The following is a 12,979-nucleotide window of genomic DNA, read 5'->3' as shown; positions in this document are numbered from 1 at the left end:
ACATTATACCTGACGCAGGTATAATGTGACGCAGGGCTTTACAATGTGATGCATCTCCCTAGATGCGTCACATTGAAATAGGCCGCAATGTGGTGCATTGTTTACGCCGCCGCTGCGTCACAAAAAGAGGCGCAATGGCGAAGCAAAAAGTGTCGCGTGGGGCTTGTAAATCTGCCCCTAAATGTTTTAAATCTCCTCTCCATACAGGGAATGTCGAAAACATTGTTTTTTGTTGCTGCAGCCATGATGATGCACGTTGTGATGTATGTTCCCAAAGGGACCTTTCTTTCAAATGTGTTTTGCTTCTCTAAGTGAAACTGTAATCACTGAACAGCATATTCCCTTCCCAGGTGACCCCTTAGTTGACAATCTGTATTGTCAATACTGTAGGTGGGAGAAACAAGAGCAGGGTCTTTACATCACCACAAAAGGATACTGTAAGGTGCAACTTAAGAAGCATATAGAAGGAACGTTGGAATGACCATCTTTGCATGGTATTAACCCCAATATTTGCCTTCTTTTGCTGAACTTGTTTTTGCTGGCCATAGAACTCTGCACACTCTACTTCTGATAATAGTAATAAACTGTCCCCTCACGTCCCCAATATATTAGAATTGGCCTATCCCTAATTGGCAGATTTAGTATACTTGTAAGCCCTTAGTTCATGATATTTGCAAGGTCTAAACCATCCTTATAAGTCATTACTAAGGGAGGCCCTAAATGAAGATATTGGTGAGATGTATGATAAGAATTACAAGTCTCTTTTAAATAAAATCAAAGGATTATCCAATAAGTGGATATCACTGCCTCCTACATCCCTGGGCAGGGTAGTTTAAATTAAAATGGCAGTTCTTCCCATATTTAATTTCCGATTCACAGCAGCTCTCTGTATTTTATATTCTCGTTTTATTAAGGTTGGCAACTCCATGACTTTATCCTTTTTGTGGTTTAAACTGGTCCAAGATAGCACCAGACACTGTATATGGGAGCTCGGAGGAAGGATGGCTGGCTCTCCTGGCGAACCACATTTACAACGCGGTCGTTACACCGCGATACATTTACATTGCGGTCAATACAACGCAAGTCGTTAAAACGACTTGCACTGGATGGCACTATACACTAAGGAATAGTGTATAGCGCCATACTAGATTATAGCGCCATATTAGATTAGATTAATAGAGTTACTATTCCAACACCTTTGGAGTTGGAAAAGTAAATCATACTATTCCTAAGTCCAGCGCCCTCCAGCGCAAGTCGTTGTAACGACTTGTGTTGTAATAACTGCGATGTAACGTACCGCTATGTAAATCATCGTGTTGTAACGTCACATATTCGCCCTCCCAAGTTTGAGAACTTACGATTTTTCCTATTTGCAAAATATATGCTTTTAGATTCACAAAACCTGTTCTTTGCGAAACCATCTGCAAAATTACTTAAATGATATAATGAATACAGAGAACTAAATACAAGATCGACTACAATTAACTAAATCTCCTAAACAGTGAGATACAAGACACTTCAATTGTTATTTTTAAAAGAAAAGCACAATTATTTAGCCGGTACAATTTCCCTAACATAAACTCAGAATCTACTTAGGGCATGTTAAATGCGAAAGTGGGACTGCTCTGGACCCAGTGATTGTTGAAAGCTGGAAAGACAATGGTTTTGTAAAACTAGCCAATTTCTTGCTCAGTGAAATATTGAAAACTTGGAAAGAATTTGAACCACAAATTGTTAGCAATAAAGTCTGGCTGCAATGTTCATAGTGCTATTCATGATGATTTACAACATGAATCCTAAGAGCCTAGTAGAGAAGAAGGGGCTAGTGGAGAAATTAATTTGCACTGCACAAAATAAGAAAGTGGTATTTTGGTATAGGTATTTGCTATCACTGGATAAAATAGACATATACACCCGGATCGCTACCAAATGGATAAGTGAGGAGGGGATAATGCTGACTAAAGATATCTGGCAAAGAACAAATTCATTGAATTTTGAATTATTGAGGAGTGTGAATTTTCGTAAGATCCAATGTATTTTTAAATGGTTGCTTTATAGGACTCCATGATTTTCAAATAAAGTAAGCGTGGATCATCCAACTCAATGATTTAGGTGCGGTATTTTCAACAGCTAAGACTGGCCCATATCATCTAGCACTGTAGCAAATTAGGTGATTTTGGGGGCATATTTTTCGATTCCTGGAAATTCAATTGCAGAATGAGATTACCTCCCAAAATAAACAAAGGTCACGTTTCATAGACAATATACTGCACTCTTCCGTGTCTCTTTGTTTTAGATACTTAAATGATTTCATGATTCAACTTAGTGCCTATGAACAATATTCAAATCACTTTAAAATGTCCAACAACATTTTTACAATTCCTCAGAGGGTCTAAGCATAGAAACAATTGCTACCAATATTTCTTAATTCAGTTAACACATAATATACTAGTCCCTGTCAGTAATGTATGCCACATAAAGCCCTGTGTATACATATAATTAAAATGAGAAAAGATGTTCTCATCCAGAGCACCCTCAGAAAGATCAGAGGTAATATAATGTGAAATTCTTCTGTATAGCAGTATTATTCTTGAATATTTTTTTCACCTTGCAGGGGGGACAAGAATAAAGAGAACATCATACTGGACCAGTACCCTATTTCATATTTAAACAAGGCTACATATTTTTGAGACATAAAACAAAACCTCTTGCGGCATACTCCTTGAGCCACGTATCGCAGAGCCATGTGATACAAAGAATCCATCTGTTTCTTAGAAAATGCCAGCTATTGAATAAGCATCATACTGTCATATGAAACAGGCATGGCAATCATCGTTGAGGGATTAATACAAAGAAACTATTTATCCCTCATGTACTTCCATTTCTTCATCCTAATTAAGCCTTGTGGACGTTTTGGTCAGAAAATCCAGGATATACCTCAATTCCAGATGGCTTAAATGTCTTATCCTGTCAGGACCTCCCAAACTACCAGCAATTCTATTGACTGCAAAAAATGACAATTTAGTGGCATCTCTGTTATGATGCTCATAAAAATGTCTAGCAACAGGGTATGAGAAATCAGAATTCCTGCTTGCATGTTGGTGCTCCAATATGTGCTTACAGAGAGGAAAGATTGTACTGCCTCCTCACATAAGTGAGTAAGTACACATCAATGCATATATGCAGTGGTCCGACCCACAATTAAATTTGTTTTTCACTAATGCAAGGCCTATCTTTCCCATAGGTTAGCATCGGAGATGACTTGTAACTTTTTACAAGTGTAACTTCCAATTGGGAATAGATAGGGAAATTAAGTTTGGTGTCTCTGGACTCACAACTTAAAAATACATCTTTTAGTGAAGTTGGTTTTTTAAATTGCAGGTCTGAAAATGCCACTTTTAGAAAGTTTACATATTTTTACATTAACCATTCTGGGCCCTCTGCCTGTCTCTTGAACACATGCCTGGGTTGGGTGACAACTTGGCTTTGTGCATTCCCTATAGACAGTCACACACACATGGAGCTGTGGTGTGCCGCTCACACCCTCATGGCCCATCACCAGGCTGATGGGTCTTCCTGACCTAGAGTGAGAGGGAGGAACTGACACTTGCACCTGCATTGGGGTGTGCCTTTACCCACACAAAAGGTTGCATAACCCACTGTAGTGAGTCTGGAGCCAGGGCAGTATATTGTGCACCACAAAGACCTTTCTTTGGAGCATCCCAACTTCAAAGGCTAAAATGGGTATAAGTACTGGACCTCTTACACCATATATTCCGAACACTTCTGGAACTGAGGACATTCTACCAGGCAGAAGAGCTGTTGTGCTGCCAGGAGGGACTGCCACGTTGTTGCTTGAGTTGCTGTGTTGGCCTGATGTCTAATGCTTCTTGCCTATGAGCGATAGGACTTGACTCTCTACATACTACATCTCTAAAGGATCTAAAAGACCATGTTTGGGCTTGCCTCCTGATTCTAAAGTTTCAGGGATATCAAAGACTTCACCTGAATCTTGCTACCAGCAACTTGGCTTCTCTGCTGTGAGTCCCGCTTTGCCAAGTGGTGCCAAAGCCAGTCCTTGGCCCCTGGAAGTGAGTGTTTTGTGCTACAACCCATTAAAACAATACCTCGACACCGAAGCATCTATTGGAACCAGCGCATTTCTCTGCGATTAGGATGCATTAGTCACCGCCCACCCACAGCACGACACAACGACCACGAATTACAATGCAGCCCCGACTTTGCAGACCTAGGGCCTTCGCATCACCACTGCTGCATGAGTCTCGTACACCGCATCGCAGATGTCTGTGATGCTAATCCCTGGAATGCGGTGCAACCCCGTTGCTGCATGGCTTTGTTCCAACGCATTGGTTATGTGCTGCACACATCGCCTACAGCTCAGCGGTTTGGCATCAATGCATCAGCCCAATGCACAGCACTCCTGACATCGACGAATCAAAAATGTTGCCCAACTTTGGAAACAAGGCATCACCTTCAACAGCGCTGCATCCCCTGCTTTGCTCAATGCATCATCCCCAAGCTTCGACGCATCCAAGGTACTGTCAGTGGGTCTTCATGACTCCTGTGTCCGGGCAAGGCTCCATTGCGATCAGACTGAACATTAGGATTTGCCCGGTCAAACATGACCAGTGGGAGCTATGATTTCCAAGCACTGCATTTTGAATTAATCTTGCAGAATTCATAACTTGACTTGTGTCTGCTGTATTTTTATTGTTTTGGTCTTGTTTTAATCAGAAAAATATTGGTCATTTTTCAGAACTGGTGTGGAATACTTTTGTATTCCTTTTTCACTGTGTTACTGTGTGTGTGCACAAATACTTTACACATTGCCTCTTTGGTTTAGCCTGACTGTTCTGTACCAAGCTACCAGAGGGTGAGCACAGGTAAACTTTTATGTGTACTACACTTACCCTGAGTAGCATTGTGGTTGGTTCCTCCTTGGACAGGGTGCATTTCTCTGTCAACCAGAAACCCAGGGGCATATTTACAAGGACTTATCACCACAGGAACGTCACTTTTTCTGACGTTCCTGTGGCGATGATCCCTTCACATTATTTACAAAGCGGCAATAAGTCTTGTAAATAAGGCCCCCTTCATGCTACACTAAGCATGAAAGGGGCAGGCAATGGGTGTTGTGGCAGGCGTTCTGCCGCAACACCCATTGATGTTGACGCTACCACCTATTTACAAGGGTGGCGTAAATATTGGGTAGCGCCAAAATTAAGATGAGGAAAAACCTGGTCTAAGAATGGCGAGATGAGGAGAAATGTTTAATTTCTCCTCGTTTTTTCTGTTTCTATGTGTGCTGCACTGCAGTGAATGATTGTTTATGTGCAGGAAGTGACGCTGGCACCCTTGCACTATGGTGCAAGGGTGAGTTTAGCGCCAGCACCAGGGAAAATGCAGGGATGTGCTGTACCATAGCAATTTTTGCTTAACGCCACACTTCGCCATTCACTTGTAAATATCCTCCCAATTTGTAATAAAAATGATAATCTTTTGTATGGAGGAAACAAAGTTAAATTTAATTATTGGAAATGTAAATGTTGTATTTGAGGGCAAAATGAGTATTTTTTGAAAAGTACAAGCTGATGTTTCGGCCAAAATGATTGAACTTCCAAAATGTACCCAGAGGTAATATTTGAAGGATAATTCATGTTGAGTTTGGGTGAGATACTGCTATTGTTTCATTTGTGCCAGAGGGCACTCACAATGGGAGTTATTTCAGGGCACACGAGTTTTTTCAGGGCACGTGAAGAGGCACTTCCTATTTTTTACAGATATGAAGCTCTTAGTTTTTGCAGAGTGGGGCAGGAGTGTGTGGAACTGGTTTGACTTGTCTGAGACTAAAAATCCGCTGCAGAATCGACAGAAGCACTGCTTTAGGTACCTGTATGATTTCCTCTTTCTGCTTCCTAGGATTGGAGATTTCTAGATCTCTGTAACTTTTAATGTGTCCACCCTAGTACAACATACGAATGAGAAACAATTTAGAATTGACAGGATGGAAAAATGAAAGAAAAATGGGGAAGGGTTTAAAAAGGAAGAAAGAACATTCTGAAAAATATGTGCCTTTATGTTTTTGATCGGCCTGTTATACATATTGATTTTTTATTTTAAAAAAATTGCGAAATGGTGAACTTTCATTGTTATTTTTTCAAGGTTTTTTTGAGGAGGGGAAAGCTCAAACACCCTTGCAGAGAGACCTATATGCTCTGCACACTACGAAAGTACAGGGCAATTTTGGTTAATTTATCTTAAAATTGCACTCTAAGATGGAACATTACATGGCTGGGTTCAAACTGGAACGGCATGGTGAGCAAAAAAACAATGGATTTAGGCCCAGTTCTCTGTACTGGGGTGAATGTATGACATTGTTCTGCATTCTGTCCATCAACTGTTGTTTTTGCATTTGTCACCCCGAGTGAGAAGGGTATGCCCAGACGTGGGTCCCCTGCTCTCCATGCCACTGGAATCAAGCTATCCTGGCTGAAGAGGGGTGATACCCCAAAAGCAGTCCTAGGATGCTTGTTTCCAATCCAGGGAGGACCTGGCTTGGCAATTCGGGCTGGATTGTTCCCATGAGGCACAGGGTCAAGACTGATTTGCATATGGCTGGGTTCAAACTGGAACGGTATGGTGAGCAAAAAAACGATGGATTTATGCCCAGATCTCTGTACTGGAGTGAATGTATGACATTGTTCTGCATTCTGTCCATCAACTGTTGTTTTTGCATTTGTCATCCCGAGTGGGAAGGGTATGCCCAGACGTGGGTTCCTTGCCCTCCATGCCACTGTGATCAAGCTATCCTGGCTGAAGAGGGGTGAAACCCTGAAACCGGTCCTAGGATGCTTGTTTCCAGTCCAGGAAGGACCTGGCTTGGCAATTCGGGCTGGACTGTTCCCATGACTCACAGGGTCAAGACTGATTTGAATATGGCTGGATTCAAACTGGAACAGCATGGTGAGCAAACAAACGGTGGATTTAGGCCCAGATCTCTGTACTGGGGTGAATGTATGACATTGCTCTGCATTCTGTCCATCAACTGTTATTTTTGCCTCTGCCAGGATGGCAGGTTACCTCTTCCCTTGAGGGCGTTGTGCTTGCTCCTCAAGCCTGCCCCGTCATGGCGCAAGCTTGGCGGGCCGGTCACTTCGCGTGACACGCTTCTTGATTGTGGTACGATATGGTATCCGGCCACGTGTTGCGTGTCCTTGGAGCACATGTTGCGGTGGCAGCTTGCCACGTGGAGTGTGTGACTCTTCTTTTGCCGGTCTGGGGCAACTGGTGACTCCGTCTTGAAGCAGTGTGAGGGAGGAAACTCTTTGCTGTCTTTTGGCCCACTGCCAGGCTTTGCTGGTGCTGGTGCGGTGGAGATGTGGAGGTTCTCCATGTTGCCTTCAGCATTGCTTCTTTTCTGTGGAGAGATCTCACTCTCCTGGGCACCTGCCCGTGGTGTCTCTCTTCTGGGTGTATGCGTCAGCGCACCTCAAACTTCGTTCTCTTGGTCCTTCTTCTGAGGGCCCTTTTCTGGCACTTGGCATGCTTGCTCTTCTTTCTTGGGGTACTGGCCGTTCACCACCAGGGGCCTCTTGGCGCAGATCCCTTGCTTTTGGTGGCGTCGGACAGCCACTGGGGGTTTGCACACCCAGCGCACATTCCTGCGCCTTCATGGGGCTATGCTGCTTTCGGTCCTATTGCTTTCACTGGACCTTGCTTGGCCACCTGATGCTTCTCTTGGCCGTGGCAGCTCTAAGCCTCTTGGTGCCCTGGGTGGGGGTAGAAATCCAAATCGTAAAGGGGGAATGTAGCTGCTAAACAAGTTCATGCCTTTTGCACTAAACCATCTTGCCCCTTTCTTTTGATGCTTGCCACTCAGGCAGAAGAGGGCATCGTGTGCAGGCTGGTCTGCCATGTCTGTTTTGCTCTTCACTCATTGGGGGGCGGTGGAGAGGCTGGCTGGTGTGCCATGAAATGCTTCTTCACTCCAACAGCGAAGGCAAGTGGCAAGTGGCCACCGGAAGGCCTCACAGTCTTCTCCTGGCCAGCCTTGTGTTTCCTTACAGTCTATCAGTCATTCCTCAGGCTGAGTGCAGTGCATGGGGGGTGCCACTAGGTGGCAGAGTCACCACCACTCCTCTCAAACCCTCACAGGCGGTTCCGGTGCCGCGTGGAGCGGCCGCTGAGGCGCACACCTGATGGGAAGACTTGTGGATGCACACCACACCTCTCAGCACCAAACGTTGCACACCAGGTCCGAATGCAGCTGTTTGCACTGGCCATGCCCCTCTCAATTGCAGGGGCTCCGTAGGTGTCTGCTGGCAAGCAAACATACGTGGCAGAGACCCCTGTGAAGTGGATGCACTTCGTCACACTGGCTGGCTGCACCTCCTTGAGCCTTCCGACTCCAGGACCGGGTAACTGGGAAACTTTACTTTACCGCTGTGGCAGTCATTACGAGCTACACAGGGATGGCAGCATTCCACAGGGAAGGGGCTCAATCTTGGCTCACTGCTCATACGGGGGTCCTGCACCTCTTTATGGTGGCTTCAATTGCCTTGACTGCTGGTAGGGCACTGCATACACAGTCATCACTATTCAGGGCTGGTACCGGCCTCATTTTCTGGGCAGCTTATGGAAGTCTTTCTACCCCACCGCTGTCTTTCACTGACTGTAGGCAGTACAGGGACAGCAGATGCACGAGTGGGGGACACAATGCAGGACCGGATGGGGGGCCCGCCTCCTTCCCACAACCGCTCAGGTTGGGCCTCAAAAGGTAGCTGACATACCTTTTGTCCCATTGGCTGGCTGGTGCTGTTTCCTCTCTTCACTCGGTTGCTGGTACTTGACCGCAGTCTGCTCATCCTGCCTGGGCATTGTGGGTTCGAGAGTGGGGGTGCACCTCTCATGGTGTGGGTCGCTTCTCCCGTGCTGGATCGGTAGTTTGTAGGCACCTCAAGCATTGAGGACCTACGTTGCTAACTGCAGCACCTTGTCTCCATCAGATCTCTCTCCCAGGTCGGATTGGCACGGTAGGGGCTGCAAGACATTGCTGATTGGCGCCAGTGTGCTCACTCTCCAGGAGGATTTACTCTCACCCTGCACCGGTTGCTGTCGTGCTTTCAGTAGCCGCGGGACTGCCAGATGAAATGGCTACTGTTCTAGCCATCAGGAACAGCTGCCAGCACACATGCAGGGCGTCCCGCTCGTCGCCATTGTAGCGTCTTGGGCCACTAGGCCCACATGCCGGATGTAGGGCTACGCAGACACGTGGTATGGTGTACTAGAACTGGCCCAGGGCACGTGCACCTGGCCCCTTTTATTAGCAGGATCACCTGACCGGAGACGACTGTGATGGGTGGGTGTACAGTGTAGGTGCAACACAAGGCTGAACACTAGAACGAGTCCAGAACGACACTATACTGCCTTGCGTTACTCTAGATTTACTAAGCACCGCAAAGCTGCGCAAGGTGGCCTTGCATGGATTGGTTAATTTCATTCTAGGTAGGATGACGCAAATCCTTTGTTAAATATGCTCCCTTATTTCACAATTTCACACGTTTAGAAAGAGAGGTGAAAACTATACATAATGATTTAAGAGGTTCACTGTCACGCTGAAAAGTCATCAAGTTAAAAAGAAAGTAACGCATACCTGCAAATCAGTAACGCCTGTAACAGCAAAGCAATATATGTGGCTTGGCATATTCTACAGGAGCGAGCCCTAAAAAGTAGAAGTATCCCACAGGCTAAGCACCACTAAAAGGCTCATATATCAGACATATGCAGAAGTACTCTTTAGGAGCTTGCAGGCTAAAGTCATACACACCACTCATGACAGAGATTGTAACAATAAACAATAGTTTGGAGGAAGCACTCCTTATTTCATAATTTTCTTGAATCTTTTCCCTATTTAGAAGGCTAGTTTAACCAATTCAACCTATTGCTGGCGTACACATTGGATGAGGGACCTGCCAATGTCCCTGCGAATACTATATGTGGGTAAGGGTTCAGGAGCCTGAAGCCTGAAACACCAACTTGCACTGCTTTTCAGAGTGTGTAACAGTACACACCCTTACTGAACTTTCTATTTGTTTCTACACACTGTGCACTGTTACACACACTAAAAATCAGAGATTGTAACAACCCATCCCTTATACAGAGCAACTATATCTCGGGGGAAACACGTCTTTATTACACAGACTGGTTCGTCATTTATCCTAGGCAGGGCTTTAAGTGGGCCGGGTCTCACCGGGTCTGAGCACCTTCAGTTTTTCAAAGGGGGCCTTGAAACGGGTCTCTAGCGGGTTCTGTTTTGTGCCCTGGCACAGGCGGTCCGGTTTTTTTCAGACTGCAGTGACAGCAGGCACATCAACGTGTGCGTGCTCACACTGCGCATTACCTCCTCGTCCGTCTTCCTCGCCACAGTATGAACAAATGAGCCTTCGGCTCCCACAGAAACTCCAAAGCAGATTTACTTTCTAGTCTCCCTCTCCCTCCAATATGGCCCCCAGCTACTACAGCCAATCCCATTAAGGGATACAGAAAGCTCCTGAACGACCTGTTTTTTTGTTTCTGCACTGCTCCGAGTGCTGTGTTCCTGCTTGTCAGGTAAGTGTGGGGCGGCGGTCCTGCTATAGCGGACTCTGGGGCCCCGTGATCGCTTGGATGGGGGACATGGTGTATGTTGTTGTGTTCTTGAACTGATGTGTGTCCCCCTATGCAGCGTGCCTCTCAGGTTTCTGCTTTAGCGAAACCGGCGTGGCGGCGGTCACGTTGTTTGGTGTCCCGCCTCCTTCCTGTGTCAGCGACTCTGTGTCCTGCTTTGGCGGACTTGCGAGGCGCGTATTCAGTAAATGCCGACCGCGCGTCCTGCTTATGCGGACTTCTGCGGTCAGCGCTCTGTTATGGTTTACCGCGCTTAATTGCAGATGCGCTGTTTACTTCCTCTGTTTGGCACTGGATTCGGGGAAGTTTCTCGGCGGTTGTCTGGGGCAGTCTTCGATGGCGATTCTGGTGCATTGAGGGGCGTGGGCTTCCGGCTCTCTTTTATTTGTATGCTGGGGGCGTGTCCTGTGTTTTTTTTTTGGTTCCTAGCACCTGGTGGACATTTAAAGGGCTGTTTCTTGTTGAAGTTGCTGCTGGATGGTTTTTCCTTTGCTGCATTTGCGTTTGGTGTTATAATCGAGGTTGCTGATGATGCTGTGGCTCCTGCCCTTGGGGTTGTCGCTTCTGGGTCTCAGGATGCTTTACCTTCCTTGTCTGTAATCCAACAGATGATTGATTCCGCTGTGGCTACTGCTTTGCGTAGCAAGTTGACTGCGCCTCCTTCTAAGAAGCTCAGGTCGGATCCTGACTCCCAAGTTGGTTCTGACGCTGAGGATGAGGTGGAGGTTCAAGGTCGCTTTGTGCAGGGTGCTGATCTTAAATACGTACTACGGCACATTCGCACCAACTTGCTGTTTCCTGATTCGGTTGCTCCGATGAAGGATGATTTTTTTGTGCAGTATCAGCGTCCGGATCCTGATAATCTTCCTCTGCATTCTTCTGTGGTGAAGGTGTTGGAGACTGAGTGGAAGGATGTTGACAAAGGGGCTTTCCCTCACTACTTGGCTAAACGTTACCCTTTACAGGATTTTTCTTCCAAGTATCCTTCCTCGGTGAAAGTTGATTCCTTGATGGCGGCGATGTCGTCTCAGGGGTCTGTGGTCTCTGAGGATTCCTCGCCGGCGGATCCTGTGGATCGGAAGGTGGATGGGGCGGTGAAGCGCACTTTTTCTGCTGCCAATTTTTCCATCCGGGCTGCCACTTATTCTTCATATACCATTCAGTCCTTGCTGAAGGATTTTCAGTCCTTGGCTGAACTGTTGGACCAGGGTGAGGATATCTCCTCTACGTTGGCCATGATGGAACAACAGGTTTGTCTCCTTTCGGACGTCTCTTTTGATGCCTTGGGTGCGGCTGCTTCTGCGGCTGGTTCTTCAGTGGCTGCTAGGCGCCAGTTATGTCTGCGCTCCTGGAAGGCTGATGCTGCCCAGAAGTCTTTACTTATGAAGATTCCTTTTACTGGTGTCAAGCTTTTTGGTCCTCCTTAAGGAGGATATGGTGAAGAAGACTGCGGAGGATAGGAAACTGCTGGCTCCGGATCGGGCTGGTCGTTTCCGTTCTTTTGGTGCTACCCATGCCTTTGGACCTTCTTGTAGGGGCCGTGTTCACCAGCCCTTTCGTGGTAGGGGGCGTGGCCGGGGTGCCCCTTCCGCTGATAAGTCCCGGTTCTCCAATGTTCAATCCTCCGCTTCTGCTCCCTCCAAGTCATGACTCTGTTTCCCTGGGGAAGGGTCCGGTTGGGGGTCGGCTGCGATTCTTCCTGGCGTCCTGGAGAATGACTGTGTCAGATCAGTGGGTCCTTCGGGTGGTTTCCGAGGGTTTTCGCCTTGGGTTCAGCCAGGATCCTCCAGACTATTTCAGATCCACTCCTTGCCCCAGGTTGGCTCTCAAGAAGGCGGCGCTTTTGGCCGGTATAGATTCTCTTCTGGCAAAAGGTGCTGTGACCCCGGTTCCGGGGGCTCAGCGGGGGTTGGGGGTGTACTCCATCCTGTTCCTTGTGTCCAAGCGCACGGGGGATCTGCGGCCTGTCCTGGACCTGAAGTGGCTGAATGGATTCGTCCCTTCACAGACTTTCAAGATGGTGTCTCTGAAGTTGATCCTCCCTCTGATTTCTCGGGGAGACTTTCTAGCGTCAATCGATCTACAGGACGCCTATCTCCATGTGCCTGTGCACCCCGCCAGTCAGCGTTTTCTGCGGATCTGTGTCCTGGGTCGGCACTTCCAATTTCAGGTATTGCCTTTTGGTCTTTGCTCTGCTCCCAGGGTGTTTACGAAGGTTCTGGCTCCTGTCATTGGTCATTTACATGGGGAGGGCATTCAGGTGTTTCCCTACCTGGACGATCTATTGATTTCT

The 12,979-nt window shown here is 46.7% G+C and overlaps 1 protein-coding gene across 1 annotated transcript; it reads left to right on the top strand.

Annotated features, from left to right (window-relative positions):
• Positions 1 to 10,949: 10,949 nt before the first annotated feature.
• Positions 10,950 to 12,113, top strand: LOC146812154 (lamina-associated polypeptide 2, isoforms alpha/zeta-like). The gene has a single exon (XM_085615140.1). It carries the CDS (start codon positions 10,950 to 10,952, stop codon positions 12,111 to 12,113), a length of 1,164 nt encoding a protein of 387 aa, XP_085471266.1.
• Positions 12,114 to 12,979: the final 866 nt, after the last annotated feature.

This window comes from Triturus cristatus, chromosome 7 (assembly GCF_964204655.1).
Source record: "Triturus cristatus chromosome 7, aTriCri1.1, whole genome shotgun sequence".
NCBI classification, from domain to species: Eukaryota; Metazoa; Chordata; class Amphibia; order Caudata; family Salamandridae; genus Triturus; species Triturus cristatus.
This window is presented reverse-complemented; position numbering and strand designations above follow the sequence as displayed.

Bases quoted from the DNA above. Each gene is read 5' to 3' on its own strand.
- LOC146812154 (XM_085615140.1), top strand. From the start codon at position 10,950: ATGCGCTGTTTACTTCCTCTGTTTGGCACTGGATTCGGGGAAGTTTCT.